This window comes from Pseudochaenichthys georgianus, chromosome 24 (genome assembly GCF_902827115.2).
Source record: "Pseudochaenichthys georgianus chromosome 24, fPseGeo1.2, whole genome shotgun sequence".
NCBI lineage: Eukaryota > Metazoa > Chordata > Actinopteri > Perciformes > Channichthyidae > Pseudochaenichthys > Pseudochaenichthys georgianus.
In genome coordinates, this window is record NC_047526.1 from 739,905 (window position 1) to 761,947 (window position 22,043).

The 22,043-nt window shown below is 47.2% G+C and overlaps 1 protein-coding gene across 1 annotated transcript in view; it reads right to left on the reverse strand.

The window, feature by feature from the left end:
• Nucleotides 1-22,043, reverse strand: part of slc16a10 (solute carrier family 16 member 10) — a 62,552-nt gene that overhangs the window by 18,505 nt on the left and 22,004 nt on the right. The window contains exons 2-3 of the mRNA XM_034076684.2: nucleotides 9,510-9,654; nucleotides 7,946-8,375 (exon numbers count right to left, since the gene is read on the reverse strand). Of these exons, the coding sequence (XP_033932575.2) occupies nucleotides 7,946-8,375; nucleotides 9,510-9,654 (575 nt within the window). The remainder of the gene's footprint in view (nucleotides 1-7,945; nucleotides 8,376-9,509; nucleotides 9,655-22,043) is intronic.

Genomic DNA, 22,043 nt, shown 5'->3' on the forward strand with positions numbered 1-22,043 from the left:
ATGGTGCTGTGTTTCTTTCTGAAGCCTGACTGATGTTTAGACAGGATGTCATTTGTACATAAAACACCTTTACCTGTTCACTCACTAGGCGTTGAAGAACCTTAGCCAGAACTGACAATTTAGAGATTGGCCTATAGTTATTTAATTATTTAAGGTGGCCTCCCCTCCTTTTAGCAAAGGCAGAACATACGCTGACATATACTTTTGGAATTGTGTTTGTGCTGAGGGAGAGGTTAAAAGGAGTAGTGAGAGGTGGAGCAATACAATCTGCAGCTATCGGATGTAGCTCATTACGGATATCACCGGTGGATATCGATTTTATGGCTTTCCAGAATGTTCTAGGGTTGTTCAGGTTCTTTGTGGTAACTGACAGATAATACTTAGATTTAGCACTTTTGACATGTGAAGTGAATCTATTCCTTAGCTGCCTAAAACGCAGCCATTCTACCTCTGAGCCTGATTTCCTAGCCTTTGCCCAGGCCTTGTTTCTCTCATGAAGGAGACTGGACAGCTCAGCAGAAAACCAAGGATTGTCTCGTCCCTTCACTCTAAATGTACGCAGGGGTGCATGTCTATCTATAATTTCCATAAAACCAAGATAAAAATGAGACCATGCGGTTTCTACATCAGCACACAGATCGATTTTTCCCCAATCAAAATCAAACAGATCATGCACAAAACCCTGCTCCACAAAATGTTTTATGTCTCTCTTGATGATAATACGAGGTTTAACCTTTTGGACCTTAGTGTCCCTAATTGTGGCTACAACACAGTGATCACTCAGATCATTTGCAAATACTCCCACAGATGAGTATTTATAGGGAGCATTAGTTAAAATGAGATCAATTAGGGAGGATTTATTAGGGGACTTAATGTTAGGGCGAGTAGGACTGTCAACAATCTGAATAACATTTAAAGAGATACAAAGGTTTTTAAAATCCTCTGACACTGCAGTTAGTCTGGTCTGGTTAGTCCCAGTTAAAATCTCCAAGTAGCACTATTTCCTTGTAGTCTAGTTGCGATAAAAGATTTGCTAGCGAAGACAAGGAGTCTTTGACAGCTGAGGGGGGTCTGTAACAGCCCACCACCATGACCCTTTGTCACTTCTATATTTAAGGCTAAAAACTCAAATTGCTTACTGATCGATTTGGAAACTAATGTGGTTACACTGAACTTATTCTTAACATAAATGGCAACGCCACCACCTTTATTAGGCCGGTCGGTACGATACACATTAAAACCATTTAAGGCAATGTCAGAGGCCAAAATCGATTTGTTTAGCCATGTTTCTGATAAAACAATGACGTCAGCGTGAATCGAGCTCGCCCAGATACGGACAAAATCTAGTTTACCTAACAGACTGCGCACATTCAAGTGGATGAAACCCAACCCAGACCTAGCTTTAAAATCAGCAGGAGTAGTGATCTGACTACTACTACTGGGCGGACCAGGGTTAGGTTGTACATTTCCTGACAGTAATAACAACAACAAAAACAGGCATCTTTTCCTCTTAAACGACACACATACATTGTCATCTAATTTAGAAACAACATATTTTGTCGAGCAGATTGACTGTGACAAGGCAACCGGTAATTGTTTGTGCAACACATCCAAACCTTTGCAGGGGATGCCCACTGCGGGTGGCCGAACAGACCTGAATCCAGTAGTCTTCTCAGAATGACTAGAGATCTTCTCATAGTCCAAAACAGTTAACAGGCACAGCAGAATCCCGATATGGGCCATTTTCTCAGACCAGCACACAGAATCCACGATGTGCAAAATCAGCACAGAAGCAAAGGACAGCGCAGCAGCGTGGTATCCCCGGGGTGAAAGCAGGCCTCTGCAACAGCAGAACCAGGACAGGTGGAAAGCAGGCCCCAGCCGTGGTAAAATCCTCCTCCGCACAGCAGCACACGCCTGGTGGAAGCAGGCCAAGTCCGAAGCGTGGATCCACTCCGTTTCTCCGCGACGACTCTGGGGTAAAAACCTCTCCAGTGCAGCCGTACTCTACAGGTGGGAGCAGGCCTCCGTAGATCGCAGGCAGCAAACAGGTGGAGCTGCTCCGTCTCTTCGCGACGAGCAGGCCTCCGTAGATCGCAGATCGCAGGCAGCAACAGGTGGAGCCGCTCCGTCTCTCTTCGTGACGTCTCCGGAGGAAAACACCTCAGTACAGCCGTACTCGACAGGTGGGAGTAGGCCTCCGCAGATTGCAGACAACTAAAACTACTACTTGTATAAGCAGGGATGGCTAAACGTTTGTGAGCAGGAGGCATCTGTTAGCTAGATGCTAACAGATGCCAGATGCTAACAGGCAGTGGGAGCCTGTAAAAAGTGCGGACACCTGAACATCAGCAGGAGAGGACTCTTTAAAGTAGAGACACTACATACTGTTCAGTAACACCTCTCAGTGTGCTACGTGTCACTTTATCTGAACACTATCTTTAAAGCTTTGAATGTCTCATCAAACTGTGACAGAGACTTCCTGTGTGAGGTCAAACTCAGCTCTCATTTCCTGCGCTGCACAGACTAACTTCCCACTAATAGCTCATTTGACAGCACAAATCATGATCACTCCGGTTCAGGGTTTCCGTTAGCCGGTAATTACCGGTTTTTAGCTGGTAAAATGTATAAAAAACCGGTAAATTCAAAACCTGACGGTCAAAATGTCTGGTAATAATTAGCTGACGGGCTGTCAGGAGAGAGAGGGAGGGAGAGGGGAAAAGAGAGGATCCGTTTCTCCCGTGTTATTATCCAAATGTAATATAAACTTTTGAATAATGTACTTCATCTACTACAAGTAGTTTGTTTGAATGTAATAATTATGTTGTTTGTTGTTTGTGGAATAATTTATTGAAAAATGAATCTGAATTTTTCGATCTGTTACGATTATGAACTGAAGCAATATAAAAATGAGCCCGTGAACTGAGTTTTAAACATCAGCATATCCGCTCATAGTCCGGTAATTACCTGCTAACGGAAACTCTGCTACACAACTCTTAGTATTATTATTGAAATATGACCGGTAAGTTTCAAATTAGTCCGTTAAAATAAATTCTGCCCGGACATTTGACCGGCGAGAAAAAATCCTAGCGGAAACCCTGCTCCGGTTATGGAAATTGTAACGCTATGTTTTAAAAGAAAATCTATTCACCGGTTAAATGCAACTTAAAATGAAACATTCATACTGGGAGAAATGGCTTACTATTGCTCACACACATTCCTACTGATCAGCTTCATGCAGACGAGCAATGGAAAGGCAATATAACTGCATCTGCCATCTACAGTTAAGATAACAGATGTCATTGCCCAGCAACACAAACAAACACACACCGGTGATCACAGTGCCGGAGCAGGTTATCTCTCAGTCGTAGTGGCTGTGTAAACACTTCTGTATGTTTGAGGCAGAGACAGGAAGACATTCCCGATTGAGCTCAATCACACACTGCATCAATAATGTCTGTTATTAATTAATTAATTAATTAATTCCTTACATTTATTATAGCGCTTTTTCAATGACTCAAAGCGCTTTACATATACACACATTACACATATATCATACATGCAATGGTCAGAAACTGTGGACAATACCCACAGGAGCAAGTTCAGGTGAAGTGTCTTGCTCCTCTGTCCTACATCACATGCTCTGATAGATTGATCAGTGCTTATCTCACTTCCATCCTGTATTGTGTTCCTGTTAATTATGGAGCTTTTGTTACGGTTGAGTGAAGCAGGCAGGACCCAAATGCAGAATAAACTGAAGGCAGAGACCATGGAGGGGCGAAGGCCACAGCGGGCGAACTCAGGGGGCCGGGCCCGAGGGCGAGGACCGCGGCCCTCAGCTGGCCAGGCTCGAGGGCGAGGACCGCGGCCCTCAGGGGGCCAGGCTCGAGGACCGCGGCCCTCAGGGGGCCAGGCTCGAGGGCGAAGACCGCGGCTCTCAGGGGGTCGGGCTCGAGGGCGAAGACCGCGGCTCTCAGGGGGTCGGGCTCGAGGGCAAAGACCGCGGCTCTCAGGGGGTCGGGCTCGAGGGCAAAGACCGCGGCTCTCAGGGGGTCAGGCTCGAGGGCGAAGACCAGACAGCTCCAGAGGCCGCGCAGAAAGGCGCTGACAGGACAGCTCCGGAGGCCGGGCAGGACCCGGTGTCGGCCGGACAGGAACCGGAGCCGGTGGGACAGGCTTCGGCAGGATCCCCCACGGAAGAGGACCAGGAGTTGGCAGGACCCCCGGTGACACAGGTAACGGCGGGACCTCCAACGGAACAAGACATGGGATTGGCAGGACTCTCAGTGGGTCCTCCAACGGAACAGGACATAGAGTTGGCAGGACCCCCGGCAGAAGAGTAGTCGGCGGGACCCCCAACGGGACAGGACATGGAGCTAGCAGGAACCCGAGTGGAACCTCCAACGGCACAGGACATAGGGTTGGCAGGACCCCCGGCAGAAGAGTCGTCGGCGGGACCCCCAACGGGACAGGACACAGGGTTGGCAGGACCCCCGGCAGGAGAGTAGTCGGCGGGACCCCCAACGGCACAGGACATAGGGTTAGCAGGACCCCTGGCAGGAGAGTAGTCGGCGGGACCCCCAACGGATCCTCCAACGGCACTTCAGTAGGGACTTGAGTAGGAACTTGAGTAGGGACTGGATAGGGGACTGGAGAGGGGACTGGAGAGGGGACTCGAGAAGAGACTCGAGAGGTGACTGGAGAGGGGACTCGAGAGGGGACTCGAGAAGAGATTCGAGAGGAAACTTGAGAGGGGACTCGAGAAGGGACTCAAGAAGGAACTTGAGAGGGGACTCCAGAAGGGACTCGAGAAGGAACTCGAGAGGAGACTCGAGAGGGGACTCGAGAGGGGAAACTCGTCGGCCGGTAAGCCAGTACGGGAGCCGAAACTGGAGTAGAGACCATGGCTACTGGGGCCGGCACTGAAGCCGGAACCATGGCTGCTGGGGCCGGAACTGGGGCCGGAACCATGGCTCTTGGGGCTCGGGATGCTAGCCTGGCCGTGCGACTCCTTCTTTTAGGAGCCGTTTGGAGGCTCAGTGGACCTCCAAAATCCAGACGAGTTCCAGAGAACGGCTCCTGGACAGGAGCAGGACATGGGGCAGAAGCACGGGTTGACTCCGGACGGAACACACCGAGACGTTTGTCGTCAGCAGGCTGGAAATCACACACCCAGAGGAAGTTCACAATCCAGCCAGGTAAACATTTCACCAAGCCTGGTTTCTCCACAGCCAACCGGTGCGCCTCTACCAGAGCGGCCCCCTTCTGCAGAACACTGGACGCTCCCTTCCACCAATCAAAGCAGCAAGCCAGAGAAAAGGTAAAATGCTGCAATTCTACCTCAAATGGATCATCTGCTGGGTCCATTTGTGGTTGGTTCATTCTGTTACGGTTGAGTGAAGCTGGCGTGACCCAAATGCAGAATAAACTGAAAAAATACCTTTATTTCAAGGTCGAGAGGCACAAACAGAACACTAACACGAGAACACAGTCAAAGACAAACAATTAACCGACAAAGACAGACAAAAAACCCAGAACTTAAATACACACAAGACTAATCACACAAACAAGACACAGGTGAGGAGGGAGGAGAACACACAGGGCACCAGGTGAACACAATCAGGTAATCAGGCAGGAGGGAACACAGGCAGACAGCGACAGGCAGGACAGGGGGCGAAGACCTTTCAAAATAAAACATGAAACCAAAGACAGAAAAAGACAAAACAACACAGACAGATGGTGACAGCTTTAGATCAAGCCATGCAGCAATCAGTGTGTCGACATACACTACTCTCACTCTCACCTCCCATTGGTGTGCACTGAAGCATGCCAACACCTGGGGCACTTACTGTGTACTAGGATGTATTAACTGGTAGTTTGTTGAGGGTGTCTTTTATCAAGCTTTTAGGAATACACTCGCATATGATGCAACTCAGCTAGTCGTGTGGCAAAGAAGAGCTTAAGCATACAAAATAAAAGAATACATGAACTCTCACAGAAAGACCCAGGCATGCTGTCCACACACTGGTTTCCTCAGAACTAAGCTGGGCATTTCTGCAGCACTCACCCACTGCATACATCTCCCATGAACCCATTGACCTGAAGTACACGCCTGAACTACAGTGACAGTACTTGTTGGTCGGACCTATTCAATGTTGGTTTGGGTCTTTTTTACATGATAGAATTTGACAAGAGTCCAACACAGGTGTAAACAGTGGTATTATACACACGGGATTCTCCTGCTGTGAAGGAAACATGTAAAGGAAACATGTAGCTGCTGTGAAGCACACATAGGCTGCTTTAATAGTCTGTGTTGGGGTTGATTAATTTCTGCTTCAGAGCCCCACTGTGCTGTTCTCTCTGCTTAGCTGCCTAATGGTCCCTGAACCCTGCACCGACTGCAGCCTGCCAAGGCTCCTCACTACACACTGAAACAAAACCTCTCCAAAGAAGAGGCAGCTTTGTAAAACAATACCGTTCTGAGTACTGATGCAAACTGACTGAAAGAATGTGCCGTTCTTCAACATGAGAGGTGTGGCAAGGCCCTTCAGTCTGAACAAGGCCGTACCTGAAGGCAACATCTTCGATCAGCAATACGCGGAAGATAATGGGCAGGTGTGTGTGTGTGCAAACAACCTAGATTGGACTCTACACTTCTGCATTCTTCCCATACGCGCTGCTTGGTTTGTAAAGAGCTGTGTGGGGGGGAAGTCTCCAAAAGGCTGCACTCAGCATTTGTAATGCAGAGAAGGCGTGAGCATTGCACCCACACAAAGGACAGACTTCCTGAAAAGCTGAACAATATGCTGTTTGACACCACGTGCTATTTCCTTCTTCTCCTTCCCATGCCGTGTCACAAGACAGAGGCCAGGCCTGCAGGGGTGGGGCTGTGTTTCGGGTGCTGGAGCTATACAACCATGGGTGGTGATGCGGCTGCAGCCGAGGCCCTGTGGCGTCCCAGTCTGAGTAGCAGACACATGAGAAGTGTGTCTTTGGGACCATAACAGTCACCATGTCCAGTTAAACAGTCACTCCTGAGCCCCCCGGCTCGGCGGCCCAGCCCTCCCAACATGTCTCTCCAATATCATGTGTTCCCATCCAATGGGGAAAGGAACACCTGTTGACAGAGCTGGGTCCTGGCTGCAGGTCGAGCCTTCTGTCATATTTGGTTATTTTATGAGAAGAACACAGATCAGTACCTGCTGCTGCTGTGACGCAGACACACTGAGACCCATGAGAGGCCTGCAGGCTGCCCGTCTGCACACTGTGAGGACATTAGGTCCCTTCACCTCTTGAGGTAACAAGCAATGAGAATAGCTAGCTTATACACGACCGACAAACACTATTTCTGAATTTAGTAAATGAAACTCTGGATTTTGAGACCAGACTTGGAGATGGCATTATCAAGGATCACATACATAATTGTGAGCTATTCTTTAGGTTAAAATGTTATGTAAATGAAGTTTCTTATCTGACTATCAGCTCATGAAATCAGAACAGAGGGATCATGCTTTGTTGCTTCTTGCATAAAAGATTTCAAAGTGTCTTTTTCTTCCAAAGCTGTTCCTAATGGACAGAGACGTTTCCTGAATGCTGAGGTACACGTCTCATGGCAACACTCCATGGTTGACTGCCTGCAGGCTGGGGCTCAGACTGTTCCTCCTCTCATCTTTCACTTTCATACATCTCAGGTTGCTAGTGCGGCTTTCTGACATCTGTGTTGTTGGAGCTCCCTCCTTTGGTAACCCTAACTCCTTCCTTGTGCCAATAAACACATCCAAAAGACGGGATAAGGATACTGAGAAATCCCACCATGGTATTCCTCTATTGGCATTGCTGTGCTGTTTTTCATCATCAGTGACCTTTAGCCCAGAGAGTGTGGCAACGGTACCCAGCAGCAATGCAACAAGACAGTGTGAGCACGGAGAGAGCAGAGCACACTCACCAGGTGGACGTAAGGCACAAAGTAGCCGTAGAGGGCTGCTGGGATCCCGAAGGCCCAGATGCGATACCCCAAAGACTTCCAGATATGAATGTTGAACATCTTGTTCATGGGGGGGAAGCGGCTGCCGGTGCGGGTGTTGCCGGGTTTGACGGGCAGCAGGGGCCTGTAGGTGAAGCCCGCCAGCATCAGCACAAACATCAGGATGCAGAGGACCCTCATGGTGTTCTGCAGGCCCACCCGCTCCAGCAGACCCGACAGCGCGAAGGGCAGCGTGATGGTGAAGAGGCTGCTGCCCGCCGTCACGATGCCGTTCACCAGACCCAGCCGCTTCTTGAAGTAGTGGCCCAGGATGACCAGGCTGGGCTGGTAGGCGAACGAGCAGCCACAGGCGAACACAATGCCATAGGTGAAATACAGGGGGCCCAGGGACCTGTGGGGGGGGGGGGGGACACAAGTTACATCACTGTCTTAGCAATTCTGATTTTGTTCCTCAACAAGTTGTCATAGCTGTAACAAACAATGATGCATGTGGTAAAGGTCAAAGACTGCAGGGTGTGTGCTCCAGCAGTAACGGCTCTATGTCCTTGCTGTTTCATTATGTGCACTTCAAAGGCTGCTCACATTGTAGGCCGACACCACTGAGGCTACTGCTTCCTTCTGACGCTCTTTAGTGCCAGTCCCCAGGTGGCTGGTCGAGGTGTCCCACTCATATTAACACGAGGCCCCTGCTCTGTGCTCTATACGGAGTGTTTATGGACTGCTGACGGTAACATCTTGGATGCCATCGACCATTCTGCAGAAGAGAGCTTTGTGAATGTGTGCTTCGCCCTCTATCACTGAATTCTCTTTTGATGTAGTACAAGGGGATTGTTATGTGAGGAGGACTTCCTGAAGACATGCATCTGTAACTCTGCCAGCAGGAAGCCACTTGGCTTTTCAGCAATGGCAAAGGACTTGGAACAGCACACTATGAGTGATTTGGGTCTGGTGGAGCAGGTCCACGTACATGCAGGGTGGTGGGCTCAAGAGGTTAGAGTCCTGTTCGGGGTAAACACGTCTTAGCAGTGACATCACGTGACTAAGACATGTTGCACCTTAGAGCTGTGAGGGGCTGGGAACGCTTTTGACAGCAAATTGATAAGCAGTAATTCAACCGCTTTATTACTTGTTTATTGCACCTACGAGCGATAAAGTAAGGGCTGAACACTTGCAGCCTTGTTGGGATCACACATTTCTGTATGTGAGTGTGAGTCTCACGTGTAGACATAAGGGATTCCAGCTAAGTGTGAGGTCACACACACACACACACACACACACACACACACACACACACACACACACACACACACACACACACACACACACACACACACACACACACACACACACACACACACACACACACACACACACACACACACACACACACACACACACACACACACACACACACACACACACACACACACACACACACACACACACACACACACACACACAGTGAGGGTCATGTATATTTTATGAAGTGAGGACACACATTTGAAAATCTTAATGTCTTCCTTACGTGACAAATGAGCTGGCCAGCAGGCCAACCAGCCCGACAGCTGCCCCCCCCACGGCCGTTACTCTGCAGCCGAGGACGTCAGTGAAGACGCTGACGATGGGAGAGCAGAAGAAGATCATCCCCATGGAGAGGGAGCCCACCCACGCTGCAGGAGACACACAGTGAGGGGTTATCAGTTTGGACTGCATCCACAGAGAACCCTTAAGGAACACATTGGGTACAAGTGCATGTGATCAAGCCTTGCATCTTTGAGTCTCGACTCTTGGAGCGAACAAAAGACATTGTTTTTATTGCCTCACGCTGACTCAGCAGTCTTCTGTGAGGCGAGGTTACACACTGCAGCACACCTCTGATGTATGTTCAGATACTCAGGACACATCTACAGCGATCCAGATAGGGCTTCTGAGACAGGCTGCATGGCCTGATCACTGACGTGTCAAAGCGAGGCAGAGGGAAACAGAGGGTGCAGATAGCTGAAGGTCAGTTGGGCCTTCAGCTATCTGCACCCTCGGTTTCCCTCTAAAGTCTTATCACAAGTTCCTTTCAGTGCCTTACACAAACAGCCGGCACGTGTGTGCTGACATGCTTGGACACCACATGTCTGCTCGCCCGTGGGCCTGTTCACCAGTCAGACTGTGGGATAGGTCTCCAATCAAAGCACACATCCTGTCCTAGATAGCATCACAACCCAGTCATGTGACACAGAAGATGTGTATTCTCAACGCTGCAGCAAGGTCAGGGAGACCTGTGGGAAACACACAGCCGTCAGAGTGTACTGTAATCAGTTGTTAGGTGAGTAACAGGAGCCCACTGGATCGAGTTACAGTGTTCCGTCTTTACCCCCCCGAGTCCTCTAACCCGCGTGCTGGAAGGTGTTAGAGCTCCAGGGCAGCAGCTCCGGGAGAACACCCCCTGCTACCGTGACAGCATCAATCCGACTGCAAGCAGCTGGATACCTTTGTTTTAGTGTCGGCACACATTTCATATGTTCACATGGGCAATATGAACATGCTGACGGACATTTTTAGCATTTCAATGTGTTCACTTTGGCTAGCATTAGGAAGTACAAACGGGGCGGATGGGAATGCCATTATTCATGAATCATCAAAGCTGTAAGAGATCATCATAAAGGATCATGAATGAACTTCCAGTGCAGTGTTGGTACATCCGACACACACATGTCAGCCTGCTGGGGACAGGGGAGTGGGCACCAGCTCGTACGTCACCTGGGTACTTGGAAGTCTGTACATCATCTCCCAGTAATCAATTGAATATTTAGCATTTTATACAGAATGTGTTTGTAAACTAATGTATTATATCAAAACCAATGCCAGTAAAAAACTGTTAATTTCAGGTGTATTGGGAGCTTTCCCAACCCTCTCCTCTCAGGTGTATTGGGAGCTTTCCCAACCCTCTCCTCTCAGGTGTATTGGGAGCTTTCCCAACCCTCTCCTCTCAGGTGTATTGGGAGCTTTCCCAACCCTCTCCTCTCAGGTGTATTGGGAGCTTTCCCAACCCTCTCCTCTCAGGTGTATTGACCTGAGCTTTATACAATGCACAGATGATAACGTTTCAGTGGTTGGATACCCACTGGTCTCATTTCTTCACCGATGAGCCATGACGTTATGACCCCTGACCGGCGAAGAGAAGAACAGGGATGTGCTTGTTAGAATGGCACCTGTCAGTGGGTGGGATATGTTAGGCTGCGAGTGGACACTTTGTCCTCAAAGCTGATGTCTTGGAAGCAGGAAAAATGGGCAAGCGTGAGGATGAGGGGACTTTGACAAGAGCCACATGTTGATGGCTAGACAACTGGGTCGGATCATCTCCAAAGCTGCAGCTTCCCGGTCTGCAGTGGTCAGTACCGATGGTCCAAGGAAGGGAAACCGGTGAACCAGCGACAGGGTGACCAAGGCTCATTGGTGGGCGTGGGGAGTGAAGGCTGGCCCGTGTGGTCCGATCCGACAGAAGAGCTCACATTACTGAAACAGTTAATGCTGGTTCTGTTACAAAGGTGTCAGGAAACAGTCTCCCTGGCGTCGCTCAGCGCCTGCTCTGCTTCAAGCCCACACTCAGTCAGAGCCTCGCAGGATCTACTCCAGACAATGCAGTCAGACACAGCCCAAATGCAACGGGGTGCAGGGTGCCTGCTCACCTCTGGGGGGAGAACAGCAAATATGTAGCTTTAAGCGTGAAGCTACATATTGTAATAAATGTCAGCGAACAAGAAGGGCAAAGATTCCCTCAAGGATAACAGGAAATTGCTGTTGTGGTTTCATCTGCTGGCTCTCTCGATTTAAAGGCATTTACGCTTCAGACCAAAAGGAATTCCAGATTGAAAAATGTAATATCAGGATTGTCTCTGTCCCAATGACATCCAGCGCCGGCCCCGGGCCTGGGCTCTGACAGACGAGCAGAGAAGCCCTAAGTCGCCTGTCTGCTTTGTTAAAGACTCTGCTCTGAACCTGCTCACCCCACAAAGACTGAACCGACAGCCAGGAACATAAAAGCAAAGACAGTCTGACAAAATGCAATAAAGACGACAGCTCTGAGAGTTGGAGTTACATCGTTTAGGTGTGGAGGAGCGAGCAAAGGTCCTGTCAGCTGTTTGACTCTTATTCCAAAAAGCACTATCAACCGTTTCATTTGTCAAATCAAGCCGAATATTCATTTACTTTAACCAACTATGGTCTAGAACCACTGCTACACACATGAGATGAGTATGTGAAGAGCAGACCAGCCGCGTGGTGCCCTGATGGCTTCCCTCAGTGAGTCAATAAAGAGGGCCGCATTAAGCAGCTGGTGGAAAGTTAGCTATTAACCAAAGTGAATGGAAAGAGCGCAAGGACAGGACAGGCGTACTTGGATCCTATTGCAGTGGTGAGACCATCTCCAGGCCTGGTCAACAAACAGCTTGCCCTGCAGCATATTCCACGACCTGTGAGCAAAGATGCTCCGGCCACCGTCTCGCTCCAACGGGCAGAATACAGTCAGGCTCCATTTCATATGAGAGACCACTTTACACTCTGGCTGTCACCCGGGAACAAACACAACCAGGGCCGCAAGCGTGTCAATAGGTTCTGCTCTCTGTCAGGGTCTCCACTCAGACGGATGACCCAGAGGCACGACCCAGAGGCACGACCCGGAGGCACGACCCGGAGGCACGACCCGGAGGCACGACCCAGAGGCACGACCCAGAGGCAAAGGCTTGAATTAAAACAAATGTAATTTTAATTTCACAGATCAGGTAATCCTTTTTAATATGGGATTAGTTTTGTATCATACAGATAAAGCAACACTTTCTCAGAATAAAGCAAAACTATGAGTTTAAAAGAAAAAAAACTGAGTCAAGCAAAATAAAATAAATTTCAAAACTAAGTTGCAAACAAATAATTAGTGTAATCATGTAAACTATAAGTCTTTTTTCTTTGTTTTAACAGGTTTTTGTTTGCAGTTCTTGTTTCTTCTTTCTCAATCAGACTTTTGCTCTCGCTGCAGCTTTCTCTTTTGCGCTCCCTCATTTTTTGTTTTCGATTTTGACACAAACGTCCCAGGTGGGCGGGACTTTCAGGGGTGCGTCCCCATTGGCTACTCAGTTTTTGAGTGACAGCCCAGTCCTCCAGCGATTGTACAGTGCAGGCAGCGGTGTGGTAGCTGAGCGTGGACAGAACACCCCCAGAAGAACCAGCATTTCAATTATTAGAATACTACAAGTGAAAATATATGCCAGTATTGATTTGTGTTGTTTGTGCTGTACTATACGGCAGTGTGCAAACTATACCACGGTCTCCGGGGGAGCCGGGTTTTCTTTTCTTTTTTGCGGGGTGGGGGGGTAAATGCTGATCCGTGCATTAATAGCAACAGCACAGACATAGGCCTATTATTAAGAGAAGACCTGTTGCACACGGGGTGGTGCCACAGGTCTACATTTACATGAACCGTCCCGATGGATCATGTTCATGTCAACAGATTTCCCGAGCATGTATGGGCTACGCAAACTTCAATCAACTTGATAATAAATGATCCACGGACCACCAATGTAACGTTTGACTGTTTAATTAAATCAACTTAAAATGACTCAAAAACAGGCTACATTGTTTCACATAGGCTATAGCCTATTATGGCTGAAGCCCACACAGAGCCGAACCATACTTGCCAACATTGAGACCTCAGAAATCGGGAGCATTTCAAAACCACCGCGGGGGAGGGGGGGAGGGGTGCTAGTGGATCCCCGGAGCTGGATTAACATTAACATGCTTATTGTAGTTGTAAGGGCACTGCCTTGCGGCCTGTAGCATCATCCTTTATGGAGCATATGTGAAGGACAGGAGTGAGCAGAGTTGTCAATTCTTGTTCTGTTTTCTGTGACTATTTTCCCCACCCTCTCAGACTTTCAGTTGCGCGCGCTGTCCTGAGTAAATCTGATTTGCAGAAATCAGGAGAAATGCGAAACCGGGAGAGGGCAGTGAAATCGGGAGTCTCCCGCGAAAATCGGGAGGGTTGGCAAGTATGAGCCGAACACACGCGATAAGAGCAGCCAGCGGCACCAACCATGAACAATATTAATATTAATAATACAGCTATAGCACAACACAACCCTCTCACTGCCTGGAGAGACGCAACGCCACACACACACTACACAACGATGCACATAGCCCTTCTCTCATAAGTAGGCCAGCCCCCAAGTTAACGTTAGCTGTCAAGTTAGCACTAGCACTGACGTTAGCTCCCTCCTCTCTCGGTTCTGTTGTAGCAGCAGTCACAACGTACGATGTGCTACCACCAGCTACATTCGGTTGGTCTTCTTGATCAGGTTGTTTGGCAGTCTTTTTAAAGAAATTGCCCAAGGTAAGTTGTTTTTTTCTTTTCGACATGTCAGCAGCAGCAACAATGCCTGGTAAACATGCAGTGCCAACTAGTGCTGCGTACCTGGACTCACATTCAGGTTCAGGTCCGGACTCAAGTCCAGAGGTTCAGGTTCAGGTCCGGACTTATAAGTCCGGACCTGAACCCATGGCTTGTGTCAAGTTGTGCGAGTAACTAAAGTGAACTTATTGTGAGCTAATTATCAATTGAAATTAACTCATAAACAACTGAAATTCAAACTCGTCAGGTTTAGTGCGCTCCCTTCCAACTTGTGTCTACATTTCTCTAAAAAGTACAAATGTAAAAAAAACACTTTTTTCCACTTAGTCTACAAATGACTTATGACAGCAACTACAGTGAACTACTACAAAGTTCAATATAATAATAATGTTTACATTATACAGTACATACTACATACATAGTGATGTACATACATACTGTTAGAAATTAAAATCAATGTTGATATGGCGTAATTTTGAATTAAATACACTATTTAATTTAAATCAGTTTTATTCTGAAAATCCGGAAGTTCACACTATTTACTTAATACTTTTATTCTGAAAATTCTTCACTTCCGGTTAGCATTAGCATGTGGGGAAATGCTACGTCTTCAAACCGTGAATCGAAGGTGAAATGACATGTGATGTTGTACACTGAGCACACTGGGATTAGCACTCATTTATTGACACTGAATCACATTTATCAGGGAATGTTTAAATAACCACAGACACCAGAATATACGTAAGTGCTAGTTTTTTTGCGAGTCCAAGTACCGGTTCCTGACGTTCCGGTTTTAACCGGACTTGAACCGAAACTTTTTACAAGTCCAGTACCGGTTCGGCGTACCGGTACGCAGCACTAGTGCCAACTAAACGAGCTTGTGAGTGAGTGGGTAGTGGGTGGAGCTGCGGGCAGCGTGCAAGCAGGCGACACTTTTTTCATGAATCATAAACTCTAAATATAATTTTATTTCACTTATTTTACACCTTTGAAAAAAAAACATGCCCAAAATGGAATTTATTTGGTCATCATATCAGTATTTTAGAGAGCTCCCCCCACATGTCACAAACCATGTTCCCAGGGGAGCTCATGTCCCCACTAGGGGAGCTATAGCTCCCTCTGCTCCCCCCTAGTTCGCACCCTGCTGTACGGTCCGTTTCTTTATTGTGTTGAGTGAGAAGTAAAGCTGTGCTATGAAAGTTAGCTTTTGCTACCTTTAAGGGGGGGGGGGCATGAAGAAAGACCAGCACCATCTTCATCCACGCTGGCGTTGCTGTTATCACTGACTCAGTGTCATTTCATTTGACCAAATGTCTTTACATATACATTTAATAGATGTTATTATTATCCACCTTTTTGTTTCATGTCCTTGTATTTAAAACATTCTTTGAGACTTCATCTTCTGGTTCAAATTTCAATAAATGTAATTTGTACAATCACTCTTTTGTCTTTATTCTACATGAAAATGTTAGAGATTCCATTCAAATCTGTTGATCATTCAGATCTTGACTAATCCCATACTTAACAGAGTAGGTACTGGAAATAACAAAAGGCGCTCACAAGGAGGAAACAACTAGGCATAACAAAAAGAGAACTTAAGAAAAGCTTAAGCCTACAAAAGAAACAAAACCTGACATGAGTCAAAGCGACCCTTTCTGAGCTGAGTCTTGGCACGACCAATCGGAGACACAAACAAGAGGAATTGACACAGGGCAGGGGAGAGACAGGACTGTTGAAACAAGAGGTGAGTGGGGACAGGTGGAGACAATCAGGGGAGAGACAGGACTGTTGAAACAAGAGGTGAGTGGGGACAGGTGGAGACAATCAGGGGAGAGACAGGACTATTGAAACAAGAGGTGAGTGGGGACAGGTGGAGACAATCAGGGGAGAGACAGGACTGTTGAAACAAGAGGTGAGTGGGGACAGGTGGAGACAATCAGGGGAGAGACAGGACTATTGAAACAAGAGGTGAGTCGGGACAGGTGGAGACAATCAGGGGAGAGACAGGACTGTTGAAACAAGAGGTGAGTGGGGACAGGTGGAGACAATCAGGGGAGAGACAGGACTGTTGAAACAAGAGGTGAGTGGGGACAGGTGGAGACAATCAGGGGAGAGACAGGACTGTTGAAACAAGAGGTGAGTGGGGACAGGTGGAGACAATCAGGGGAGAGACAGGACTATTGAAACAAGAGGTGAGTGGGGACAGGTGGAGACAATCAGGGGAGAGACAGGACTATTGAAACAAGAGGTGAGTGGGGACAGGTGGAGACAATCAGGGGAGAGACAGGACTGTTGAAACAAGAGGTGAGTGGGGACAGGTGGAGACAATCAGGGGAGAGGCAGGACTATTGAAACAAGAGGTGAGTGGGGACAGGTGCAGACAATCAGGGGAGAGACAGAACTATTGAAACAAGAGGTGAGTGGGGACAGGTGCAGACAATCAGGGGAGAGACAGGACTGTTGAAACAAGAGGTGAGTGGGGACAGGTGGAGACAATCAGGGGAGAGACAGGACTATTGAAACAAGAGGTGAGTGGGGACAGGTGGAGACAATCAGGGGAGAGACAGGACTATTGAAACAAGAGGTGAGTGGGGACAGGTGGAGACAATCAGGGGCGGGGCAGGACTATTGAAACAAGAGGTGAGTGGGGACAGGTGGAGACAATCAGGGGAGAGACAGGACTATTGAAACAAGAGGTGAGTGGGGACAGGTGGAGACAATCAGGGGAGAGACAGGACTGTTGAAACAAGAGGTGAGTGGGGACAGGTGGAGACGATCAGGGGAGAGACAGGACTGTTGAAACAAGAGGTGAGTGGGGACAGGTGGAGACAATCAGGGGAGAGACAGGACTATTGAAACAAGAGGTGAGTGGGGACAGGTGGAGACAATCAGGGGAGAGACAGGACTGTTGAAACAAGAGGTGAGTGGGGACAGGTGGAGACAATCAGGGGAGAGACAGGACTATTGAAACAAGAGGTGAGTGGGGACAGGTGGAGACAATCAGGGGAGAGGCAGGACTATTGAAACAAGAGGTGAGTGGGGACAGGTGCAGACAATCAGGGGAGAGACAGGACTATTGAAACAAGAGGTGAGTGGGGACAGGTGGAGACAATCAGGGGAGAGACAGGACTATTGAAACAAGAGGTGAGTGGGGACAGGTGGAGACAATCAGGGGAGAGACAGGACTATTGAAACAAGAGGTGAGTGGGGATAGGTGGAGACAATCAGGGGAGAGACAGGACTGTTGAAACAAGAGGTGAGTGGGGACAGGTGGAGACGATCAGGGGAGAGACAGGACTGTTGAAACAAGAGGTGAGTGGGGACAGGTGGAGACAATCAGGGGAGAGACAGGACTATTGAAACAAGAGGTGAGTGGGGACAGGTGGAGACAATCAGGGGAGAGACAGGACTGTTGAAACAAGAGGTGAGTGGGGACAGGTGGAGACAATCAGGGGAGAGACAGGACTATTGAAACAAGAGGTGAGTGGGGACAGGTGGAGACAATCAGGGGAGAGGCAGGACTATTGAAACAAGAGGTGAGTGGGGACAGGTGCAGACAATCAGGGGAGAGACAGGACTATTGAAACAAGAGGTGAGTGGGGACAGGTGGAGACAATCAGGGGAGAGACAGGACTATTGAAACAAGAGGTGAGTGGGGACAGGTGGAGACAATCAGGGGAGAGACAGGACTATTGAAACAAGAGGTGAGTGGGGACAGGTGGAGACAATCAGGGGAGAGACAGGACTGTTGAAACAAGAGGTGAGTGGGGACAGGTGGAGACAATCAGGGGAGAGGCAGGACTATTGAAACAAGAGGTGAGTGGGGACAGGTGCAGACAATCAGGGGAGAGACAGGACTATTGAAACAAGAGGTGAGTGGGGACAGGTGGAGACAATCAGGGGAGAGACAGGACTATTGAAACTAGAGGTGAGTGGGGACAGGTGGAGACAATCAGGGGAGAGACAGGACTATTGAAACTAGAGGTGAGTGGGGACAGGTGGAGACAATCAGGGGAGAGACAGGACTGTTGAAACAAGAGGTGAGTGGGGACAGGTGCAGACAATCAGGGGCGGGGCAGACGCTGATGAAGGCGGGAAAAACAAACAAGGGGAGGAAGAAACAGGGCCTGAAATGAAAGACAAGAGGTACGTACAAAATAAAACAGGAAATGGAAAACGAGACATGTCACAGAGACTGAGGAGAGATGAAGAACCTAAGTGACAGAAGTGAAACATGCTCCTCCCACACACCTGAGGAGACGCCCACTGCCTGCAGCGCGGAGCAGATGTGTGTGCCACCACCTTTACACCAAACATTCTGCCATCACCTTCCTATGACAATAATGAGACTGACTTTTTAAACTATGTCTTGCATTGTACATACTGGTAAAATGTTTCTTTAGCTTATTATCCCTTAATGCCAAAGCTTTGCCTAGCAACCTATGTCTCACAGGTTGCAGTTGTGAGCAAAGAGACAGACCACAGAGGTTCCTTCAGAGGAAAGCCTCGCCCTAACCAGGAAGTGAAACTTCTAACCAATGCATTTTTAGGTTACACCATCGGCACTTTTTTAAATAGTTATTTTTTTATTTTATTATTTATTTAATTACTTATAATCTGACATTCTAAACATGTTGCCATGGCAGAATCCTTTTTTTATATTGTACCTGACAACTTCATTTAGCTAAACATTTATATTTGATCTATTGTCACATTTGACCTGCCTCCCCATCTGTCGGACAGACATGATGAGTTGAGTGCTGAGTAACATCGGAGACAAAGAGAGCAGCTCGAGGAGCACAGCTTCTGCTAGCCCCTAGTAGGGCTGTGCATCTTCACTGGTCTCACGATTCGATTCGATTACGATTATCCTGTCAACGATTCGATTCGGTTCGATATCCCGGTGCATCCCGGTGCATCTCGATTCATACCAATGCGTTGCATCCTCAATTTTCTATATTACTGCACATGGCTTATTTTTCATCAATGCATACATGCAGTCAATACATATGAACTCTCTTTTTATTATTTAGAAAGTGCTTCAGAAATCAATAACATAAATGTCTTGACATTAATTTATAAACCAAAATAAATGAATTGTATAGGTCTAGCCTCCGTGTGTGAAGTTGTTCCATCCTCAAAAACAAAAAGCTAATGCTTCTGCAGTCTAGCTGCAGCTTCTAGCCACGGCCTTCTGTTAAGAAAGGACACTGAATGTCCTGAATGAGGCATCACACACAGGACGTGAGTCTGAACACAGCAGACAACAGGAGTATTTACAACAGCATATACAAACTAAAATACTGCATGTGGGTGCACACTTACATTCTCTGTTTTACTGTTACATAAATCCAATGAATGAAAGATAAAATTAGCTTCATTATATCTCAGTGATTAAGTGAATAATAAAGTTTCTATCGGGTCACTATAAGCATGTCACTCATTATTTTCAGGGAGGGGGCGGGGCTTGGAGGAACGGAGAGGAGACGGTGATCGCGGAAGCTTTTTTCCTCCTGCCTTCACAAACTTTACACACGTATATATCATCTGAAAATTGCTAGAGGACATTCATACTCTGCAATCCAAGACTTAATTAAATACACCAAAAACCTGACATGATTGTAACGCGATTATTTTTGAAAAACATAAATCCCTGTCTGTGTCTCTGAGCCGCAGCGACACGGAGTGATTCAGAGCGGGTCCTTCTGCTGTCGGTTCTGGACTGGTGTTCTTGTGTTGGTGGATAAAGCAGACTGCTCCGTGTTCGGTGTTGCTGTGCCGCTGTCACGTATGTTCCCTGATCTCTGCGTCACCGACCGATTTGATATTAAAGTGACAGAAAAAACGTTATAGTAAAGCCGCGGCCGGAAAATCAGGAAGCAACGTTACTACTCTATAACCGATTATCTTCCGTCACTGCATCGAGACCGAATCGTCCACGTCCGCATCGCAATGCATCGTAGAAACGATTATTTTCAACACCCCTAGCCCCTAGATGTATCTTCTTCCTTCTCTTAATCAGAGGACACATTTCATATATAATCCCAAAGCTACGGCTTCGCTCTGACTCCAGGGCAACGGGGCACAATCTGAACTAGGGCTGCACGCTATTGGAAACAACTGACATTGCGATATTCTTTTCCCCTGCGATATGAAAACATACAGGAATCGAAGAAAAGACCGTTTTTTTTGTCCGCAAACCATCCCTTCTTGAACTGTAATGCTATACAGTTGGTATTCTTTTAACTATATTTGACCGGATGAAGGATTTTAGTCACGGACTTCTGGATCTTAAGTTATCAGAGCAACAAGCTGAGCGAGCTCGGTTATCCAGCTGTGATCTGATCAAGAATGGTTGTGATTGGTGGTTGGCTGTGCATGCAGATTGCAGAGCCTGCATGTCACTCACTCAAGCACCTTTTCTTTTTGTAGCAAGCAGCAAAATAATTGTAACATGACGTGTTTGAGTGTATTTGCATACTTAATATCGTACGTCCTAAAACATTTAGTTAAATTGACGCACGATGTGAATATCGCGATTATCGTCACGACACGATATATCGTGCAGCCCTAATCTGAACACATGTAAATGATGAAAAGGAACTGTCGTCTCACACAAGGGAATAAGAGCAGAGGAATTGGAGAACCTTGGGTTCCCCGACCTTGTTTCCAAAGTTCGTCTCATAAAACGAAAAATGTAAACCCCCCTTCTTACAAAAAACAAAGCGGACGGGCGGCAGGGTTACTGGGGTTACGAGCTGTGGCCCACGTTAGGCTGAACATGTTGGGCACAAAGCTCGGACTCATTACTTTTTTTTTTGTAAATTTTCATTACAAAGAAAAATCATACAGAATGTCATTGAGTAGTCAAATACATACCGTAGATGCAACAGTGCACATTTAAACCAGACTGCCATAAGCAGATCAAATGTACCCCCCACCCCGACATGACATGAAACAAAACCCAGTAAATTAGATAAGTGTACACGTTCTCACAATTGACACAAAAATTAAATTATTAAAAACATACAAAGCAAACGACAAACAAAAAGACAAAATATTTACAAAGCTTACAATATAGCAATATTGTAAGTTTTGTATATATTTAGAAATGGTAGTAGCCCAGATTAAGCAACACTCAAATATATACACAATCTTCTTTAAAGACTTAAAGGGGACCTATCATGAAAAATGCACTTTGTGATGTCTTTTATACATAAACATGTGTCCCCGGGGCGTCGGGGAACTCACGCAGCGTCAGAAAATAAAACCTTTTTCCTCCGTACCCAAATCTTTTAAAAACAGGGCACAATGAGCGGATACAGATTTGCTGCCGATATGACGTCAAATCGGAAGCGGACCCACAGAAAGTTGCTATCAGAAACAATGCCTGACGTGTTTTGGACGTAATCTCGTCTTTGTTTACATTAGCCAGCCTCGCTAACACTCAGAGCTAACCTGTACTGGAGAGCACATGTGTTTAAAAAGCAGGACATAAAAAAAGGAACTCACCTCGTGATAAACCCGCAAGAGAGAAAGCATTTGAGCTCCATACTGTTTCAGAAATAATCCTTGCTGTGGTTTAGAACAGGATGGAGTTTTATCACAGCAGAATTTAACTTTATCTCCGGTAGAATTCTGATTAGGCTCCGCCTCCTCTTTTTTTTT